At 45.3% G+C, this 23,152-nt stretch overlaps 1 protein-coding gene across 14 annotated transcripts in view; it reads right to left on the bottom strand.

Annotated features, from left to right (window-relative positions):
• The window catches only part of LRRFIP2 (LRR binding FLII interacting protein 2), a 412,043-nt gene that overhangs the window by 13,335 nt on the left and 375,556 nt on the right, over positions 1-23,152 (bottom strand). For all 14 annotated transcript variants that reach the window (XM_085607556.1, XM_085607555.1, XM_085607540.1 and 11 more), the window contains 2 exons: positions 16,744-16,864; positions 16,302-16,381 (listed from right to left, as the gene is read on the bottom strand). In XM_085607556.1, the coding sequence (XP_085463682.1) occupies positions 16,302-16,381; positions 16,744-16,864 (201 nt within the window). The remainder of the gene's footprint in view (positions 1-16,301; positions 16,382-16,743; positions 16,865-23,152) is intronic.

Raw genomic sequence — 23,152 nt, 5'->3', positions numbered from 1 at the left:
CGCGACCGGGCCCGAGCCGCAATTAAGAGCAAAAGCCATTAGGCCCCGGCCTACCCATTAGCCAATGAGGCTCCTGCAACAGGGCGGCTCTGTCTGGGTGATAGGACCAGAGCCCTGGAGTCGGCCTGCCGCCTCGGCCTGCCGCCTCAATGTATTGGACAAGAAGGTAAAAATTATGATATTCATTATTTGTAATGACAAGCTTTTTCCATGCGTAAAAGTGTCAAATAAAAAAGACTAGTCATGTGACGTAGCAAGATATTGCAAAAATAGAAATGCAACTTGGTAATAGTATTTTTCTTCTGCAGTGAACTTGAAGCGCAGGATCGGCAGCCTCGATTCTCTTCCTAGTAACTGGCTGTAGATATATACTGTACTGGCGCGCAAATACGTCACATTTCTAGCAATGGGTGGACTGTAGGTGAATGAGTTTCTGGCAAGCGGTACTTCCGCCGTTGCAGCCTCCAGCCTGAGTGATGACAGCCATCAGTGGCAGAAGCCTGAGAGATGCCACATGTAGCCGATGTCTTTGTGGCCTAGATAGGTGTTCCTATCCCCAGGGGAAGACGTAAGCCAGTGTCTGAAAGAGCTCTCCAGGCATCGCTGTACACAAGGAGCATATGTTGATTCAGCACCTTCTGAGGAGCTTTTTCAGGTCCATCTTACATTGCACACAGGAATGACAAATCCCGGACATGTGTTGCTCTGCTTGGGAAGGGCTTAACCTCTGAAATTATTTTCATAGTGACACTAGACGCCGTCACATGGTAAAAGCATTCATTCTGTTCACTAACAGACACATTAACAGCTTCGGGTACTCCAGAAAGCCATGCTGATCATCATACCTGAAACCCAAAGATGGAGGAACAGCAACAGCCCCTGAATACAATACAGGAGTGCTACATTACCTGGTACCATATACTTGATAATGTGCACACAGTCACACCTGTCTTGCTCCATCTGCTGAATACGTGCATCTCTGTGCCTGTATTTGTACACTTCGTATCAAAGTCTACTGTGGTTGCTTTCTGAATACGTTTACATTGGACCCTGCTTGTGCCTCACAGCGCCAATGGTGTTAGCCTGATACCACTGACTCTGCAACTTATCTGGTCAGTCTGGGCAATGATCACATGATGTGCAGAACAGGTATCCGATGCAGCTACCTTTTCTAAGCAGTGTTCAACCAGATGCCATCTTGCAGCACCCACACTGGGTGGGACGCGGACTAGGGCCGTACAGTGATTCCTAGGGAACTGGCCTGAGATAACTCCTCTTAGGACCAAGAGAGCTCTGAAGCTTCAGGCAGCCCTAGTCAGTGCAGCCTATAATTATAGATCTAGCGCAGTGACCACGCTGGTGCAACTTTCAGTGCATCCGGCGTCACGTAGTGAAGAGCCTGGTGTTTGTAGTAGCTCTGTGGCAGCCACCGCCTGCTGCAGTCATCTGGTGCTGCAGGGTTGGGCAGCAGGCAGCGGAGCGCCCACTGGGGCAGACACCACTCAGCAGTGCTGGTAATCACTTTTATTAGGGTTGAGCAAGCAGTTCCATAGTCAAGTCTAATACAGTGTCCTGGCTGGCTGTAATGTGTGCCTCACTCTCCTGACTTCTGGTGCTTTGCAGCAGTTGCAAGACCTTCTTAGAGCTTCTCGATGCTCCAATGGGTGTAATGTCTGATATTTCTATGTTTCCCTCCTCTTCATTGCTTGATTTTTGCTTGCAAGAAAGTGCCACTCATAGAAGTTGAAATGTCACTCATAATTACACTGAAATTGTGAAAATGTCACACACAACAATCTGAAATCTTGGCAGCTATGTTAAACTAATCGTAAATACTGCTGCTGGTCTTGCTAGGCAACCCCTCCCTGAAGTAGCCATGCTGGCTCTGGCCATGGAGCTGCATCATGTTTAAAACCATCATGCGTTACTTAAACGGACTTCAGAAACAACATCCCTGCATACCTAGACCAGAACTTGGCAATCTCAGGTGGACAGTGCGCACAGGAAGCCAAAACATTGCCAAATTGGAGACCAGGAGACGCTGGGCCAAAAGACTGGAACACTGCCCTCTATAGCAGGGGTCTGGAGCAGCACCCAGACTGGCCTAAAAACTGCTCAAATCCTGCGGTTCAGAAGATCCTGAAGAAGCCCTTTTTCACTAAATACTGCCACCTTAATTGTTGGTTACCCATCTAAACTGTACCTTGGGCTCCTGACCTTTATTGCTCCCTTACTTCGCCAGACACATTCATGCTTTAGAAGTACTTCTACATCTATTTTGTAATCATGAATTACGTAAATGATTCTCGTTTGGATTTAAATGCATGCAAATTTCTTTTGTGGGCATTCTAAATCTGCCATGGCTTTAGCGGTTTTCAACCCGCATTCTTCTATACGGTTACTAGGTGAGGGTAGCTTATCCTACTCAATGAAATTTGTGTGAAGAAACCTTACAGTCATTCTGCCCATGCTAACGTGTTGATGCGTGTTGGCAAACCGTGCACCGTCGCAGTGCTATACTGGTCTTCTGCATTTAAAAAAAACATTAAAAAGTACTGCAGACTGAGATATGTACCTGCCTGAGAGGGAAGCTTGCATTGCTTCCTCTTATGTTGCCTTGCGCCCGTCCTGTTAGGAAAGTGCGCATGCTTGATGCACATCTCGTAGTTGTGCTGTCTGCGTTAGGAAATCTTGTGCTGTTGGTACAAACAGCCTTTGGGTAATGTTAGAACAGCATCTCCCAGATGTACATTTCTGAAATGGTGAAGCTCGAATTCACTTGCATGTGCAAAACATTGAACTTGTATTGAATTATTTTCTTTAGCAGCAGCCATGTTTTGTATACGGAGATTTGCGAACTGACTCATGTTTGACAATGCAGCTATTACTGTAGCCTGTTTTGGGCTTGTATGGGCCTGTGTGCCTGCAGCAAAGGAGTGGTTCTTAATTTGATTGACATGTGTGGTCATTTTCCTTCAGTCCATAGAGACCATCAACCTCGATGGCAGTGGAAGGCTCTCCTTCCCGGAGATACTGAAGAAAAACCAGGACCCGGTCAGGCTGGCAGTGTTCGAGGGCTGGTTCTTCTCATAGAGTCTGTGATCTGCTAGGCGGGGTGTTGGTGCCTCGACGTTGTTTGTGGGATACCCTGAAAGGCCTCAAGATACCCCCCCTGTGATTAATGTTGCCTTAAACGTCTGATTAGATGTTATCTCTGGCCACCGTAATTCACCACCCCACCAGCCCATCCATTACCAAGCAGTATGTTCTAGTCCCTTACACTAAGCACCAGGTTCTGGCTGCGGCAGTACCAGTCTCAGCACTGAAGTGTAACATATTAGTTGATGCACATAATTTCGAGATTCGAACCACTGACTCCCATGCTACTGTGATGCCAGCACAGGGCGCGGAAAAACTGTCCATTCAGGCAGGTATATTTCTTTATTCCGAAATAGAAGTGAGAATAGCTCAGCAGGTGGGGACACTTTTTGCTCGATCTGGCTGGAGCCTCATGAGCATCAGCCATGAAGCAAAGGACGTGCATGCTTCAGAATATTGCCTATCAGTACATAAATCAGAATACCCATGCAGTGTATCCTCTTCTTTTTATGTTTGTGTTCTTCTTCTATTTCTCCAAATTAACCGGAAGCGCTTTGTGTATTCAGTCGCTACTTGTAAATGATGCCATTGAACACAGTGCCCCGTGCCCTCTAGTGGGAGATGCAGTGACATACACCTTCATGAGCCTCCGTGCAAATAGATGCGTGTGAAATAGCAGCACGTTGGTTGTGCAGTGCAATAAATACTGCCTTTCTTCCCCCGGGTAGATTCCATCATCTCTGGGACTCTCACAGACTTCCTTGCCAGACTAATAGTTATCGCCGAGCTGTGGAACAAACTCATTTAAAAACAGGAACAGCCAATGCCAAGTGATTGGGCTTTTGTAGAGTGGATAATGTTAGTCAGCATCAACGCTACACGGAAGGGGTAGCACAAGGGCAGCAATGGGAAAGAGTTTGCTTTCCCACACTCAGTCTCGTTCTGCTGAGGAACAGGGCTTTAAGTGGGCCGGGTCCTGCCGGTGTAGTTCTAAAAAGCATGCACTGAGTTTGGTCCCTATCGGGCTCTCCATTTTTGCCCTCACCCTCAGGGTTAAAAAAAATCTCTTAACTCTGCAGCAGTGCCACCCTTCGCTGCCTTTAATGCAACTTCAAATAGCCTCGTTATCATTCTTTCACAGTCTCCTCATTTCAGAAGGGAAGCATTTTCAATATTATATACTACGAAGCCATAGTTGTCGCTTATTTCTCTTGTGCAACTAACATCCATTGACAAAGCCAATAGTGCTGGCTTGTTGTAAGTATAATGTTACTTGCTGTATTATGTATCTGGATGCAATGACCGAAGCATCAAAATACCAGTCGGGCGGACACACTCTGCTAAGCACAGGCTTTTAGCTTAGGTATTTTAAGCCATGGCCTCAATAACATCGACCACGTACCTTTGAGAGAGACACCCCACCCCAGTTTTTTCATCCCACTGAAAGCCCTGCTGAAGAACATAATAAACCTTTCGCCATAATCATTTTAAAAAATCCTAGGCCTCATCCACCGACCTAATTTGAGGTGCCGGCATTTGAACCTATACAAATTATAATGTCACAGAAGACAAACCAGAATGTCACCCCACACACAAGATTAGAAAGAGAAATAGTTTGACGATGTATTTAATTCATTTTTATCCAACTAGAGATTTTATTCAGGGGACTCAGAATTATGTCGTTCTAAACCAGAAGAGAGATTTTTACGGTTACAGAGGACTAGTTACAGGCATCTGACAGCAAAGCTATCTCTTAGGGGTGAAATAATTCCCACAGGCTCTTCCCGGAGAGCTCTTGCTCGGGTTACAGGGTCTTCAGGCAACCCTATAGTCTTCAAGATCAAGCCCAAAGCTTTGTCTCTTCTGACCACATTCTGCGAGACCCCTAGAGGCCTGAGGGCTGCCCCAGTCACATGACACAATGCTGAGGGCTAAGCGGGGATCTGAGTAGGAGGCTGCAGAACAACTTATCATGGAGGTCAGGCGGATTCAGTTCGGGAACCCCCCCAGAAGCTCTACATAGTAAGCAAAGCATTTGGTGCAGGATGTACTGGTACTGTCTTCATAATTGCGGATGTGATCTGTGGACCTGGAATAAATGCAAGAGTTGAGCCTTCAAAATGTAAGTCATACAACCAGGAAACTCGGCTAGAGAATAACTATAATCACCACAAACAATTGAGTAAATGAGAAGATTTCTAAATGAATACAATGTCCTTCCTATATTTTGTTTTACACTACCTGTACATTTTGTGGTGCTTTCTGAATATATAATTTGTTAACAAACAACGCACACATTGGGTTAAGGTGTTTCGGCAGGTGTGGCGGAGCTATACTTTCATTTTGGGTCCTATTCTTCAGACTTAAATCTGCCCCGTGTCTTCACCAAGTCTCTGAGCTCATTCATGGGACTTCTCCACAAGCTGGTGATCTCTGTCCATTCATGCCTGAAAGACTGGATGATTCATAAAGGGTCAATCAGAATGTCACTTCTCGGGTATGCAAGGTGCTCTGTCATCTTGGATGCTTTGTAAACTTGTCCAAATCACCTCTCATTCCAAAGTGGGCTCACCCAGTTATCGGCTCCTTCTCCGAGACAGATCTGTGTGCAGTATTTATACCCGATGCTCTGGCTCGCCTTCAACTCAAGCATTATTAAAATAATTTTGAACACTGCCCTGTTGTCTCTAACAGTAACAGCAGCCTGGTGGCTTTTGCAGCATCAGAGGCTCACGTCTCGTCGGTGACAGTGAGGCCTGTGCTGTCTATAGATGATGCTCTGCACTCTGTCACGGACTCCGGAACTTGTATTTGCATAAGCTGATCCCTCCTTTAAACATTATAGAAATCAGCTTACACCGAATTGGAAAATTATATTTACTTGTAAGTCCCTAGAAATGTGGTTCTACATGTACCCAAGGACTGTAAATTAAAGGCTGCCAGTGGGCCTGCAACACTTATTGTGCCAACCACATAAGTAGCCTATTTAAACATGTGTCAAGGCCAGGGCTTGTCACTGCAGTCTGCCTGTGCAGTTGTAAAACTACTATTTTGATCTGGCAAAAGGAACCTTTTGCAGGCCTAAAGATATTCCCTTTTACTACATATGTCACCAGGATGTCACCACTAGCTCAATCTTTCCATAAGGCAGGATGCAGTATGCAGAGTGCAGTATATTTAAATGGTTTGGCATATACTTTTAAGTTTTATATGTCCCGGAATAAGCAAGGCTGAATTGCTACCCTTGTTCTTTGTGTGATTCTTGAATTTTTCTCAATCCAATGACTTCACTGATGTACAGCAACATTGATGGCAGCACCCACACTCTGAAAAGTGTTCCAGTGCCACTGGGTGCCTTTGTGTGAATTGTTCATGCTTTCTGGCTAGGGTGCCATGTGAGACATGTCCATGCCTTCTGGCAGCCTGGGTGCTTATGTGTGACGTTTCCATGCTTTCTGGCCTGGTGTGATCAGGCCTGGGTCAGTGCCTAGGTGCTTATGTGTGAATTTCCAGTTTCTGGCCTCACTTTACATACGATGCTTCTTTTGAGCACGGTTTACAAAACTCAGGATATAAAAATCATTTAACGTTTGCACATTGTCTTGTACACTTTTTACTCTGAACCTTTGCACAATTGTTTGAAGTTAAGTGCGTTTTTAAATGCCTTAATGCTATTTTATATGAAGAATAAATTGGTTATATTTAAATTCATGTTTCGTGCCAGACATTTCATTTTTTAGTGTTCTCTGCAGGAATGTCTGTGATTTATGACTGGGTATCCTGGTGCTCCATAAGGTAAACATTTACTATGCTTTAAAAGTTAATACAATCTAATATGTAATGAAAAATGTGTTGAAAAATGCTTTGTTTTGGCCTTTCTATCTTCAAACTTTTCTTGGGAGGACAACCCCCCAAACTCCCCCTAGTAGTGGTTGCTCACTGTGCTTGCTCGCTACACACCATGTGGGGGCTGGTCTCACTTTTACTGTGTTCTCTCTGAATCACTACTTGTGTCTATTTTTGGTGCTCTCTGTAAGAATGTCTATAGGTCCATATGCCTGGGTGGGTAACCTGGTGCTCTTTAAGGTCATCATCTACCATTTACTGTGCTTTGAAAGTTGATACAATTGAATATGTAATGAAAAATGTGCTGTATAATTCACCATTTTGGTCTGTCGTTTTCCCAATTTTTCTTGGGGGATAAACCCCCCAAACGCCCCAAGTAGCAGTCGGGCTGGCTCGCTGCTTTCGCTCGCTACGCGCCGGACGGGGGCTGGTCTGGCAAAATTTGCCAGGGCTGCTTTCAGTTCCCAGTCCGGCCCTGGAGGTTAACCCCAAATTCATGGTCCTCGGCACTGCCTGGCACCCAGGGGAAGCCACTTTGTCTACAACCTTTGTTGGTGTGCCTGCTTCATCCTTAGCCCAGTCATGCTCTGTGCATGACTTTCAGCTGTGTCTAAAGGCCTCAAGGAGTACCTTGATTTCAACATCTGACATTAGGAGTTTGAAATATGGCTGGAAAAAGATGCCGAGTCTGAAATCATTGAGAGCACGTAAATACCTCAAGCGCTTGAAAACTCTCTTTGGACCCCTGTTTGCAACCCCTGAAGGTATATTGTCTCCAAGCTTTATACTTGCACAGTGGTACACACCGGTCTGAAGGTACCACAACATTGCAATTTTCAGGGTGTGAGTGGCATTTATCAAGGTGGAGGGCTTAGAAGTGTGACTCCATCTACAATAGGCACCTTGAAGTACGAGAATTGGAATTAGCTATTACCCAATTAACTAGCCAATGAGTAGAGGGATTCCAGAGACTGTTCGGGTACTGTAATTTGGCCCAATGCCAAGTGACGGTTGAGGTCTGTGAGGATTTGTGTGCAATTCTTTGGGCTGGAGGTCTTATACTCTGATGTGCAGACATTTTCTATTTAGTCCAAAATGCCCAAATAATTCTAGTTCACAAAAAAGATGCATTTGCCTTTGAAAAGTAGCAACTGCAAAGTTGCAGACTTTGGACTGCGGCAGAGATATGCTAATGTTGTACTATTTTGAAGTTTTAACCTTTTGAAGTCTCTTGTGCTGACACTGAAAATATGATTTGCATGCCCAGTGTAAATTTTGAGCACTAGTCAGATAAAACTGGCCACAGGCCCCAACTGTAATATTGTTTCTAGTTTTTAAATACTAGGTTATCGTTTGTGGTACTAACACTGGCAAGGAAGAACCTTATGAGGGCTGCATTTTGCCATTATTTAAAGTACAATATTGCTTTTTATGTATTAAGTATATTTATTTCCATCAAGTAAAGCACTGTATGGACATATGGTTATTGAGATATGGTTGCGTTTTACTGTGTTCTGAGTGCCTAGTCCTAGTCACCTCCTTGGTAAGCCTTAGACTGCACTGTTATGCTATTCTGCATCTCAAATACTAAAGGGGTTCAACGTTACTGTAGCCCCAGGAAACCTGTGATAAATGATTGAAATTATCACAGGTAGACCCTGGGAACCAAATCTCAACATTTTCCATGCCTTCGGCATGGCCATCTCCTGGACACTCCTCTCCTGCCTCTATAGCTGAACTTGAAACAGTTGGTAGAATTTCCCCCATAATGAGTGCACATTAACACTTCTTAAATTCCACCTATCCCGATCCTGTAACTCCGGGCATGGAAACTAGAACTGCAATTGCAACTACGTTATGACCAGCTTAAGATGTTTAAGGAATCTTGGGACTAGTATTGCAGTCGGTTACTTACAAGTAATTACCAGGACTTTGGCAGATAGTACCCTGCAGCAGAAGAGTAAACGGTAATCGTATGGTTATGAGCCCCAACAAGCATTTGTAATGCAATCGGTCTCACATTTGTGAGAGTTTGAACTATTGGCATTGTAAATGACAATGCCTTTTATGTGTTTTGAAAACCTGCAAGCGGTGCGTAAACACGCACTTTGTTCTTCTAGTCGTTGCTTACGAGAAGCAAGGCTGGCAGTAACCGCCTCTTTTAATGCCAGCCTTGCTTCTCATAAGCAATGACTAAGTACAAAGTGCGTGTTTATGCACAGCTTGCAGATTTTCCAAACACATAAATAAAAGGCGCCTGGAAGTCTTGCGTGCAGTAGGTCGCCCCCACTCTCTACCCAGAAGGGCGCAACAGCAGGGGGCCACGCAACGCCCGATGAGCGGCCCCGCCCTCGAGGCTGGCCCTGGCACGACCGCGTGGGAACGCGAGTGGCGCCCCCCCCCTTCTTCACCATCACACCTTAACACCACCAGGGGGGGGGGGGGGGGGCGGGGGGGGGAAGAAATGTGAAGTGCTCAGCCAGAGAGTCCGCCCGACTGCCGTGCCGGTCCGGAGTTGCTGCCTCTGGAGGACTTATAGCGTGAGGCCTAGTGCACTGGGGCAACAACTGGGCCCCTACTGATCTTTGGCAAGCAGGGGTAGCTGGGCTCCTCCGCCGGCTCGGCCTCTCTACACCCAGGACCGAGCCTGTAGGTACTCACCTGCTCACTGGCATGCCTGACGCGGTATGGGTGGGTTCCTCTGACAACAAAAGCCGGCCTCCTCGATCAAGATTACCTCCATCTACCAGGATTGCTGGCACAAATCACGTGTTGCTGCAGGCCGGAGCCCCAGAACTTCCGCCTCAGAATTTGCTGCATGCATAAGACCTGAAAAATAGGTCCAGAAGAAACAATGTACGCATCCAAGGGGTCCCTACCCGTACAGAAGGTATGGATCTCGAGGGCTATGTCCAGGCCTTATTTAGCTGTGTTTATTGGGGGAACGGCAACGAACAGCATGAAAATAGATCGGTGCCACCGGGTTGGTCCTCCTCGCGCACACCCCCTCGACCACCAGCAGACATCTTGGTTTGTATATATAACTTCAAAGAGAAAGAAGCAATACTCAAAGCTGCCAGAGGCCCAGAAACTGCTATTCTGTGGACATTTTCCCCAGCTATTCCAGGATCTAGCAGCCTCTACCTTACAGAAATGAAAGAGTTCCGTTCTGTCACCAGCCATCTGCGTTCTCTGGGCACTGCATATTCATGGGGCCATTCATTTCGTCTTATCTTCCAATTAAACAGCAAAACATACCAGCTACATTCCCTGATCGAGGCATGCAAAGTTCTCAACTTAGACCCCAAAGATCAAGACTCCTGACAATCCCTAACAGATAATAAGGCATCCGGCAGAGACCTCCGCAAGTTGAGACGAGGTTCGCGGCTCGAGCGTCACCGCCCTGATCCGGCCACCATGGCCATAGAAAGGTTTGAGGTGCTGCGCTCCCTCTCCGGTGACAGCAAACCTGAGGATCATTCCCCCTGTGAGGTAATGTACAGCATGCTGAATGGTCCAGATGAAGCATTTGAGGCAGGGGAGCGGAGCCCAGATTTACCTGAGGATTCGCTTCGCCTTGGCTGTCCACACCCGTCTAGACCTTCTTGCTATGTTGGACTCCATTCTATCTTTGTTAGTTAACGTTATCTGGTTGGGTTGACTTACTGGGGTTCACCTTCGACGAGCCACATCAGACCAACGCGGTATATATCTGGGCTAGCATGAAGCTCTCTTGACAGACAGACCCCTGTGCCTCTCCCAGCCTGTTCTGTGAGTTACACGCCCACTACTATTTAGCCTCTTTCTTTTCTCTTGACCCTGGAGATCAAGGTACTTAGCCTCAACGTACGAGGCCTTAACAATCCCATCAAGAGGGCTGCAGTTCTCACTCTACTAGAACACTCAGAGAGACATATGCTTGATCCAGGAAACACACTTGCTCCCCAAGGAGACACACAGAATGCAAACCAAGAGACTCCCACAGCAATTCTGGTCATCAGGGAAAAGGAAAAAAGAGGGGAGGGGGGGGTGGACTAGTTATCCTCCTCTCCAAGCCTTTCTTGGGCCGGTCCTGGGCTCAATTCTCGAGATCAAGGGACGCATGCTGGCCACCCGCGTAGACCATTTTCTAGCCTCCGCCTCTACATGGGACTGAGTAACAGACTCCACCATTGAGCCCCGATCATTGTCAGACCACAAACCTATCACTCTTACCCTGCGTACTTCCATCCCCCCCACACATGAATTTATGAATGTTTTGTGTATTACAAAATTGGTATTTGTATTACTTTTAACCCTGAGCAAGTCATAGGGGTGTTACCCCCAAGCGACGAAACGCGTTGGTTAAAAGAAGTGTAAGGAATAAAAACACCAAAGAAGAAACAAAGTCTATATCATTGCTTGTATTTTACTCAATTGTACTATACTTTGACTTGGAAACGCGTGTGCTTCAAATATTGTGAATTGTCATTTTCAATCTTGGATTGATGGTTGGGGAAGTAAGGTGTATCTCCCCTTTTTGAACGCACCGCAATAATACTATTTGTGTAGATTGGACTAATATTGATTGTTGTGATTTCTATATTAGCGCCCGTTACTCGCACCCAACTCAAAGAAAACATTCACCCCCAGTTACTACGATCTGGGTTAAATCCATCATTCTTTTGCTCACCACACCACCACTGTTTGGACACAGCCATATGGAAATCAGTCTTGACCCTGTTCCTTCTGGGAACAATCCAGCCCGAACTGCCAAGCCAGGTCCTCCCTGGACCAGAAACAAACATCTTGGTTTCAGAGCATCACCCTTCATCAGCCAGGCTAGCTTGAATCCAGTGGTGTAGTGAGCACGGGACCCATGTCTGGGCATACCCTTCGCACTTAGGGCAACATATGCAAAAGAAACAATTGATGGACGGAATGCTGGACAATGCAAACATTCACCACCAGCCACACGGATCTGGGTTAAACCCAACATTCCATTGCTCACCACACCACCCCAGTTTAGACCCAGCCATATGCTGGACTGTTCCAATTGGGCACAGGGTCAAGACTGATTTGCATATGGCTCGGTCCAAACTGGAATGGCATGGTGAGCAAAAAAACGATGGATTTAGGCCCAGATCTCTGCACTGGGGTGAATGTATGACATTGTTCTGCATTCTGTCCATCAATTGTTCTTTTTGCATTTGTCACCAGAGTGGGACGGGTTTGCTCAGACATGGGTCACGTGCTCTCCATGCCACTGGCGTGAAGCTATCCTGGCTGATGAGCGATGAAACCCCGAAACCGGTCCTAGGATGCTTGTTTCCAATCTAGAGAGGACCTGGCCAGGCAGTTCGGGCTGGACTGTTCCAATTGGGCGGAGGGTCAAGACAAATTTGCATATGGTTGGGTCCAAACTGGAATGGCATGGTGAGCAAAAAAAACAATGGATTTAGGCCCAGATCCCTGCATTGGGGTGAATGTATGACATTGTTCTGCATTCTGTCCATCAATTTTTCTTTTTGCAGGGAGCTAAAATCTGGCACGAGGCTTGGCTTCCCCACGCCCACAGGGCTTGAGGTCTCTACTCGTCCCCTGTAACCAGCTCAATACTTAAAGTCTGGGACAGGATGGCGGAGCTCTTAACTTTCCCCTCACCCAAGGTGCATCTGTTCCAAACCCAGAGTTCCCCCCCTGGCATGACCCCGGGCGTAGCCAAACGGTGGAGTGCAGGAGGTTGCAAATGGATGGGCAGCCACTTTGACCAAGAGGGTCTAATCCCATTTGACCAACTCAAGACTCACTACTCCTTGCTAGAGAATGATCGATTTACCTACAGACAGTTGACATACTGGTTGCTTAAATCTTAGGTACACCCGAAAGCGAGTAGACCACTGACCCCCTTCGAGAAATGGCTGTTCCTCAAAGCGGATAAGAAGCTAATTTATGAGATTTATCACCATCTGACGAAGACACTGCACAGCCATAAGACAGCAGGCCAAATCCGTTGGGAAGCTGAACTAGGACGAGCCTGTACAGATAAGGAATGGAAAGACATTTTGTAGGCGCACCACACAGCACATAACTCAGGGCACACTGAAACAGCATACAAAGTTGTCTCTTACTGGTATTATATCCCAGCCTGCATACAAAAATGGAACGCACAGTGTGACAGCCAGTGATGGTGGGGATGTGGCAATCCAGGGATACTGCTCTCTCTCTTATGGCACTACCCAAAGCTCTCTAGATTTTGGGGGCTAGCGCTTACCCTGAATGCAGCACACAGACTACTATTGTCCAACGGGGGCATGGATAGAGTCCCGGACCACAGACAGTGGCTACACCAGTTATGGTCCCTGTTGGGTATGGAAAGGCTGTTGATGGCGCTACATAGCGATTTTTCATATTTCACTAAAATCTGGTCCCCATTCATTTCCATCCTGTCCAAGGAATTTAGGGAACTGACATGCAGCTTACTTGTGAATCCTGAGGTTAGTGCCCAACACACAAGATGAGATAGGGGCAATGTGATTTAACTGGCCCATCACAAATCTTAGTCTATCATTAGATCATAAGCTCACTGGTTTGAGTCTTGGTCGGAAGGGGTGGGGAGTGGGAGTGCGTGTTTGTCCTTCCTGGGTTACTTTTTATGTTTCCTTGTTTTTAAACTTCATTAATTGGCTTGCATTTGGACTTGTTGCACACAGCAAGATCAGGCTGAGACAGTCCAAAGGAGACCCCAGAGTATAAAGAACATTGCGCAAACAAATGTTACTCTATTGTCTCTTAATCACCCTTCCCTGTACGCAGCCGGCCCAATATGGGTTGTAGGCCGCACGCTGTGTCAACACTACTGAGGTAAGGTAAACTTTGTTAAAGCTGATACAAAGTTTGCAATAAAAAAAAAGAGTGTGCAAATGATGCTCGTGAGTGACTAAGACAAAATATTAAAACCAGATAAGAATATTTGATGATTAAAAGAATTATCATGTGAATTGCCAGGCCCAGTTAAGACAATATTCATGAGTCCTTGGGTTTAACCCTCTTGCGCATTTGCTTAATTAGTTCTTCAGCAAGCTTGCGTGGAGGTTCATATCAATTCAATGACTGTGTGCGCTTTTCCCGCAGAGCAAAGGTGTTCTAACATTTACCTGTGGTATTACCATGGTTTCCCAGCTTCTCGTCTATCCAGGCTAAGAATTTTACTAGCTTGCAATTCAACTGTGGGTTGTCTAAGTTAAAGCAGGCTATTATGGCTTGCCTCCATGTTTGAATCCCGCACAGATTCAAGTGGAGCTTGAGCAGACACGATCTTTCTCTTCTTAGGCTGGGGCAGGTGCATATCAGGTGAGCCATGTCCTCTACTCAGTTACTGCACAAGAGGCAATTTGGAGACTTTTAACCCCACAGCCATGGCGGTAAATGCTTAACGGCTGGCAATTTTCTTAATCGATGTTTCAGGAATTTCTCCTTGATGGTCCTGGAGTACCCGGCACTAAAGTATGGTTGAGGTCTCAGTGATACATAGCCGTTAATCGTCTTCCAAGTGTGTTTTCTCTGCACAAATGTAACTTTATCTTCTACAAGTTACATACTCCAATTTTCTTCAAGACAGTGCGAGTGGTCGGAATTTTCCAGACCTGGCCAAGACCGGTGTTCTTAAGGCACTGATATAGATGTTTACTTGCAGGAGCCGCTGCTCGCTGTTGAAGCTCCTGCCACAGTAAATGGCTTGACTGTTTGACTTGAATTCTTGATCTTGTGCCAGCAAGTTATGTACGCCCCCTTACTTGCTAACTGTTGTTTGGTGAGGCCAAATTCTAGCCGAATCTGGGCGGCAGATGCGTATGAGAGGATGTTAAACAGGATTCTGTAGGCCCTGATTAAGGTGCTATCCAGCGTGTGTGCGTCTCTTCCTTTTAGCGCTTCACTGCCGTATGTAATTGTGGGCAGGATTTTGGCTCGCGCAATCTGAAAAAGTGGAGAGAGCCTTGGGCCCGTAAGCTGGGTTTTTATTTGCCTTAGCGTTGTCGGAAGGGCTGCTCCTTTCCTTTTAATTGACTCTAGCTGACTTGTAAACTGGCCTCTATCGTCTAATATTACCCCATGATATTTGTAATGTGTTGTGTTTTATAATTGGTTGTTCCCTAAGTGCCAGTGGTGGGGTTTTTCCCCCTTGTCTTTTAATGGACATTGATTTCGTTTTTTCCAGATTTATTTCCAGAAAATTGACATTGGAGTATTTTTGAAGATAGTTTAAAAGATGTTGCATGCCCACATGCATGTTACTAATTAGGACTACATCATCAGCATACAGGATGCAGTTTAGAGCCTTGCCTCCTAACCATGGAGCATGTGCATTGCATTGGTCTACAGTCTGCGTCAGGTCAGTCACTACTGGTATACTGTGAAAACAATGACCCTTGTGCACTGGCTTGTCTCGACCAGATTCTGATATACCACACAGCCAGCCCGATTTGGGGTTGTAGGCAGCTTGCTGTGTAATCGTTTACCCATTCTCTCTGCCAATAAAAAAAGATTTGATCATAAAAGATTAAGTGACGGGCCAAGCTGAAAAAAATAAAGCAGCCACAAAGGTTTCAGGGCAGTATATGAGCAGAGTTCAGGATATAACATGAAGTGTATAAGCACAAGTAACGGGCAGTCCTCATGGGAGGATATGAAAGCACAAAAGGAGACTAGTAAGCCTATCCACCAATTAAAAGAGGGCATTTACATAGGACAATAAGAGAATCCAACTGAAAACATGGGCGGTGCTTTATACCCATAGTCTAGGTACACAATGTCTCACAGCACATGCGCTGCCCAGGCTCGACCTCAAAAGCAGACAGATGTGAGTGAAATATTGGCCAAGAAACCACATCAGTCAAACCAACCGCATAAAGGAATGGGGACCAGAATGGCAATGAGACATACAGTGGAAACTCCAATTAAGTACTTAAGGTCTGGTACCCATCACCCACTGGTAGCGGAGAGATGACAAAAACAACTTTGTGATTTACAGGTAAGTTTTAGATTAGAGGCTCCCAAAACGGCCAATTGATGGGGCAGAAACTGCAATAAAATTAGTATGAGCAACAGCCAGGCAATAATAATTAGAAAACACAACTCACAGCCAGCTCTCTAAAAGCCAAAATTGATAAATCCATAGAAACGGGAGGGTCACCCACACAGAATCACCCATACAGCCCTTCATTAATTTAATTAACTATGCGCTTTACAATAAACTTGAAATTCTGCCCTTCAATTAAGAAAGAATCTATGTAAGGAGCAGACTGGAAATTGTAGTGCAATAGAAAAGGCAAACATAGACCACTATATGACCTACATTTCCCAAAATAATCACTTACGTTTTGCTCCATTGTTGTAATATCTTGCTCGGCTTTCGAAAGCTTAAATTTGTATTCACTAATTTGTCTGTTGGCATCTCCTGGACAAAAAAAAAAACAATACACAGCTTAACATTCAGAAATAAAAGAGTTGTTTAGTAGTGCATTATCCTTTTGACACAGATGTTGGACCTACCTCTATGACACAGGTTTTGAACAACAAATCTGTATTACAGTTATGATGTCTAACAATTTCCGGTGTCATAGCCCTGAGGAGGATTAAGGTAATAACCATCATAAGTGATATCAATAGGATCCAGATTTTTTTAAGTAAAATGGGGGCTAGGTTAAATATGTTTATTCTACACAAGTATCCATGATTTAAAAAAAAAAAAGAAAGGTCCTCAAACTCCAAGTACTGCAGACAATACAAGCTTAGAACACATGTATTAAGTATACATACGTTGCATCTCTATTAGCTGCAAATCGGAACCGTTCTCTAGTATGGCTGAATCTGTGCTTGGGTTTTCATTCTTTGAGTTCTTTTGCCGTTCCTCCTCTAAATGAAACTTCAGCTTTCTGATCTGAAACATTTTTTTAGAAAAACAAATGTAAAATAAAAATTCTTTCCCCAATATGTAACACACGATTAAACCAGGCAATTTATGATCTTGCTTGCCAAAACAATTCTATTGTACATTGTTGAGTGAGTTATCACAGCAGATTAACATTTTTCTGATAAATTTAATACAAGCACCATCAACATATTAAAAAATCTCACTTTGTATAACCACATGAAAAAAAATACAACTGTCTGAAATATGTGTTTAGCGAATTAAGGGACAGATGTACGGCCATATTTTGCAGTCACAAACAGGAAATCGGACCTTTTGCAACCGCAAAATTGGTCTGTCCCATGTACAAACCTTATTTTGCGAGTTGGTAACCTATTACCGACTCGCAAAATAGGGTTTGGGACTCGCTATTAGGAAAGGGCATGCCAAGGGCATCCCTTCCTAATAGCTTCTGGACTTTAAACATGTGCATGTTTGATAAGAGATGCAAAATTAAACTATTTTTAACTTCACACCATGTTGCAGATGAGGAAATCATTGCCATCGGTACAACAGCATGTCTACTCTGTCCTTTCCAATGGACACCACACCAAGTCGGAACTCTAGATCTTAATTTTTGCAAGCAAAATATTTGAGATGCAGGAGGGTATGCACTGTTCCCCATGAGATCAGGTCAATCGTGTTTAGGGTTCAGTAAACTCGAGTTGCTGTGCTGGTTACAGTGAGCAATGTAAACAAACGGGTGGTCACGGTGTATAGTGCTAGGGACAGAACAAGACCATTTGCAAGCACTGGCGTGCAGCTGTGGTAGCTAGGATCTTGCTTTCAGTGCTGAGGGTAAATACCTTGTATCGATGAAGACTGGCGTTCCATAACAAAATGGAGTGATCTACAGTGGCATTTATAGACCATGATACAAAACAGTGCACCCTTCAAGTTCACATACACACACAGGCTCACTTCTTCTCCTGCAGAAGGTAAGGCAAGGAGAAATACGTTCCCTTTGTAAAGCGCATCATGGTGACAAAAGGCACTAGAAATGTTCAAGTGTATAAACCTCTGAATCACAACTAAGTTTCGGGGAAAAGAATTCCACTTCTCTAGTATCAACTGGCCGTCCAGTCTGCTTGGAAGTCAGGAAGGCTGTGTCATGGAGATGATCTGCAGCATGAAAACAGGATTATCATTTTTTAGCCATGATGAGTAATAGAGGGTAAAGTGATCTAGCCGAACTACTCTGTTTGCCACATAAGAGGCGTGCCCCTGTCTCCATTTTAGTGGGATGGCTCTTTCTGCTAGCTCCTGTGGTAGTTTCTTCTATTCAGGTGAAGTTTTAGAATCCCTACGTCCCACTCCTCATACAAACTGTACTGTCTGCTCTTTCCCGACTCATAATTTTGAATGTGCTGGCTGTAGTTTTCATACCGGTAGAATGTCCAATTGTAAAGCAATACGTAGTTCTCACACTCATGGTAGACGGAGGAGATTGCATACACATCTTAACAGCTTTACACTCCAATTTTGGAGTATTAATTGCCGATCCCTCCCGAAACACAAACATCACATCTACGACTTCATTGTCGAAGAGCAGCCCGACGCGTTGTTTCTTACGGAAACTTGGCTTCAGGATTGCTCCGGTCCCGACATCACCGTTGCTGTCCCTAACAACTATGTAATGGTGAGATTGGACAGAAACTCCGGAAAGGGGGGGGGGGGGGATTGCCATAATTTTTAAGTCTACCTACACATGTAAGTTTGAAGCCCTTCCCATGTGTGGAAGTGAGACCGCACTTTTTAAATTAGTCATCAATCCCCAATTCACTTTATCGGGCCTCCTGATCTACCGCCCTCCTGGCAATGCTCTTCCTTGGGTATCTTCACTAGCTGATATTACAGCTCCCCTACTCCTCAGGGCAGCCAATTTTACCATTCTTGGCGATCTCAACTTGCATCTTGAAGACCCACAGTGTACCACCAGCAAACGCTTTTTATCTGATCTGGAGGCTCTCAACCTTTCCCTGCTCAATGTTGGCCCCACTCACTCTGCTGGACACCAATTGGACCCCCATTGTCTCTAATCTCTCTTTTGATTGCTCTCAGAGTGCTCGCCCTTTGGAGTGGTCCGATCATTTCGCAGTCCACTTCTCCTTACTCTATACCAAGAACCAGGAAAATAGTGGCCTCGACAAGGGTGCACCAACTCATCGTTGGGGTAAACTTGATATTAATAAGTTGAACCAGCACCTCTTGAATACCCGTCCTGAGGAATGCGAGGCTTCAGTCGCGGAGTTGAACACCGCTATTTCCCACTGGCTTACTAACGCTGTAACTACCCTTCTCCCGCTCTCTTCGAAACATTTCAGGTCACATCGCCTTCCGGCACCATGGTTTTCCACCGACCTGAAGGCCTTGCGTATCAAATGCAAGGCCCTAGAACGGAAATGGAGGCACTCTTACACAGTCTCACGGAAGACTGTTTATAAAGAGGCTCTAAAGGAATACCACTCAAAATGTAAAATCGCGAGAGCTGCCTATACTGTGGATATAGTAACAAGCTCAGAACTGTCCTCGCACTCTTTTCTCCGTCGTCAAAAAATTGACAGGAGCGGACACTATCTCGACACCTTAGAGTAGTTAACAAACAAAAAGATCCACCTTTGAAAAGAAAGGTACTGAGGATGCTGAATAAATTGGGGTAGTTGTAGGTGAGTGTCCCAATATGGTTGGGCACACACAGTGTTGTTTAAATATCCATCACACACCAAGAATGGCCCATGGTGTCATGCTTCATCATAGGGGTCTTCCCGTCCCGCTGCGGGACGGGGCGTGCTACGACCTACGACTACGTGGGAGCACTGATGATAAAGTGCTATGTGTGATGCAAAGGGGAGGGTCTGATGTAGTTGTAAATATGTGTTTGTAAAAAGCACCTGGCCCCTTAAAACAGAAAAAACTTTAATATGTCCCAGGAGGCTGGTACTGCTAAAAACAGGGGTGCGGAGTGTAGGCAAACTCCGCACCCCTGTTTTTAGCAGTACCAGCCTCCCGGGACATATTAAAGTTTTTTCTGTCTTAAGGGGCCAGGTGCTTTTTACAAACACATATTTACAACTACATCAGACCCTCTCCTTTGCATCACACATAGCACTTTATCATCAGTGCTCCCACGTAGTCGTAGGTCGTAGCACGCCCCGTCCCGCAGCGGGACGGGAAGACCCCTATGATGAAGCATGACACCATGGGCCATTCTTGGTGTGTGATGGATATTTAAACAACACTGTGTGTGCCCAACCATATTGGGACACTCACCTACAACTACCCCAATTTATTCAGCATCCTCAGTACCTTTCTTTTCAAAGGTGGATCTTTTTGTTTGTTAACTACTCTAAAGTGGAGGACGTATCCACCTCAACGCCTACACAGGCCCTTCCTCTACACTCCCCAATCTTGTTATATTTAACTATTCCGACACCTCCAGTTTTAGAGGAGGCCCAGTGTAAATCTATTGCGAAATTTTTCATTGCCAAGGTTGAGCGCATATACGACTATGAGCACTCCCTTGAACGCAAAGGAACTTAATTCGGGACAGGTCGCATGGACCGAACAGGCTTCTCCTATGGTGAAGGTAACGCACTGGCAATTGTTTGACGACACCTCGTTCTTCACCTGCTTAAGCAGTATAAGATCTGGCTCACCTCGTGATCCTGTACCTGCCAAAATCCTTAAATTGCTGGATCTTGAATCTCGATGGGTTCTTATGAGACTCTTAAATGCCTCATTACTTGAGTCCCATGTGCTACAGGACTGGAAGCACGCAATGGTCGTTCCTCTCCTAAAAAAAGCTGGAACCGATGTGTACAATCTCGCCAATTTCAGACCGATATCCTTGCTGCCTGTACTTTCCAAAGTGCTGGAAAGGCATGTTAACACTCAACTATACCATCTAGTGGAATCTTCGGGATTTTTACACCCATCCCAGTCTGGCTTTCGTGCTCACTACTCCACAGAGACCGCCCTTCTAGGGGTGACGGAGAGTTTAAGACACGGTATCGACCGCGGGGAAACATCTGCGCTCATCCTTTTGGATTTGAGCGCGGCGTTCGATACCGTGTCCCATTCCATTCTTTTGAACTCTCTTCGATCCCTGGGAGTGGACGGTCTGGCTTTGGCCTGGATTGCCTCCTTTTTAAGTGAGCGCACTTTCCAAGTCTTTTCCGCGAAAGCCACATCTTCCACTTGTCCATCGGCATATGGTGTTCCTCAGGGGTCCATACTCAGCCCTTTGTTGTTTAACATCTATGTGAGACCCCTGGCCTCCATTGCGGAGGACGCTGGGCTGACTATTTTTTCATACGCCGATGACACCCAAATTGTTTTCTCCCTTTCCAGCAGCGAGAGCAACGATATATCGGCTCTGAAAATTGGATTGTCACGTATAGCTGAGTGGATGCAAAGGCATCTCCTCAAACTAAACGGTGACAAAACCGAAATTCTTATCTTAGGGAAGCATAAAGATCTATGGGGCCCTCAACATTGGCCTAGTGAGATGGGACCCCTTCCTCAGCCATCTTCTGTAGTCCGCAACCTCGGTTTTTTTATAGACGACAAACTCTCCATGAGACAGCAGGCCACAAAGGTGGCCGCCATATGTTTTGCCATCCTGCGATGGCTCCAGAAAATTCTTTGGATGCTGCCTCTTGCCACCAGGAGAACCGTTGTCCAGGCGTTAGTAACATCTCGCCTGGACTACGGAAATGTCCTCTATCTCGGCGCCGATGTGGCCACCGTAAACAAACTCCAGGTTGTTCAGAACTCGGCAGCCCGACTTCTCTGTAATATCCCGAGGAGATCATCGGCCACACAGGCTCTGCGCGATCTACATTGGCTCAGGATCCCCAGCCGCATTAATTTCAAAGCCATATGCTATCTTTTTAAAATCAAGCAGGGCTCGGCCCCAAAATACTTGCAAAGTCTGGTCCAACCCTACAAGCCTAGTTGCACACTTAGATCCTCTGCCAATTGCGACTTTGTTGTCCCTCGATTTAAGCTTGTAAGGATGGGGGGGGACAGACCTTTTCCCATCTAGGTCCCAAATATTGGAATGCGTTACCCACCACTTTGAAAACAGAAACCAATTTTCTTATTTTTAGAAAAAAACTGAAATCTTTATTTTTCCAATGATCTTCATGCCGCCTTAGTTGATTCATGGTGCTGTCTGAGAGGTTTGTTTTCTTCTTGAGTCTATCCCTTGCGCCGGGAAACCCACTGCGGGTAGCTGATGCGCGTTCTAAGTTTAAATAAATAAAATAAATGGTGATCAATAGCTATGAGGGCCAACATTGCTTAATAAATATTTTGTGGCAATAGCTGCAGCGAGTCTTAAGATACCACCGATGTCCTGCCAGAGTAAGCAGTTTATTAAAAGTCATGTCGCTGTTATCATTCAAAACGTATAGGTGTACCATGATCCACTGTGTAGTGTAAGAAGGTGTGTAGAAAAGGACGGAGCGATCTAAATGTAGACTGATTACAGTGTTTAACAATTCCACGTTTTTCTGTTCTTCTGGAGCGGCCTGTGGTAGCTTCACCTCTTGCTAATTTGCTTTTCAGACACACAATATTTGCCTATTTTAGCAGCAAGATTATGCAGGACCTGCTGAAGCCGCGATTCATATCTAATCCCACCCCCCTAAAAAAAAATAGAACTCTTCTTGTTAATAACAAACTAAGCAACAAGGCTAATATAGAGTTCACTTGGCCAACATCTGCAGGTTGAATTGTGAAGGTGGCAAGCATGTTATTTGTTTAAGAAAAACGCATCAAGTTAGGCACAATTATTTACATCACATACAGCTATTGAAATTTGATGAATTATAAGCCTCCGTTCAGGTCGTTTGAGTTCAAGTTCGAATTTTTCTGCAGGGGAAGAATTCGACGGATTGTTTGTGAAAACCGGAAGGTTCCAGTGAGAAAGGGCACGTAAGTATATACTCCCATTGCCTGATGGTGTAACAGAGGCTCTCGGTCTAGCCCTTTTCATAAACCTACTTATAGCGTAGAGGACTACGAGGGATATGGAAGCAAAATGCTATTAATATTGTTTGGTTAAGCTAGTTAGAAATCAAACTGACTTATGTCCAGTAAATGCTACTATAAGGTTTTAAAAGACAGATCTATATTCAGGTGACAGTGGAAGGGTCACTGAAGTCCTGATGCACCTCCAGATAATCCTGATTGGTAGAGTAGGCATTTGAGTTGATTGGATAAGGAGGATGCATGCCATCTAGCTAAATCCTT

Source organism: Triturus cristatus, chromosome 5_2 (genome assembly GCF_964204655.1).
Source record: "Triturus cristatus chromosome 5_2, aTriCri1.1, whole genome shotgun sequence".
In the NCBI taxonomy this organism is placed as follows: Eukaryota; Metazoa; Chordata; class Amphibia; order Caudata; family Salamandridae; genus Triturus; species Triturus cristatus.
The sequence above is the reverse complement of the archived record's forward strand: the minus strand, read 5'-3'. Positions and strand labels throughout refer to the sequence as shown.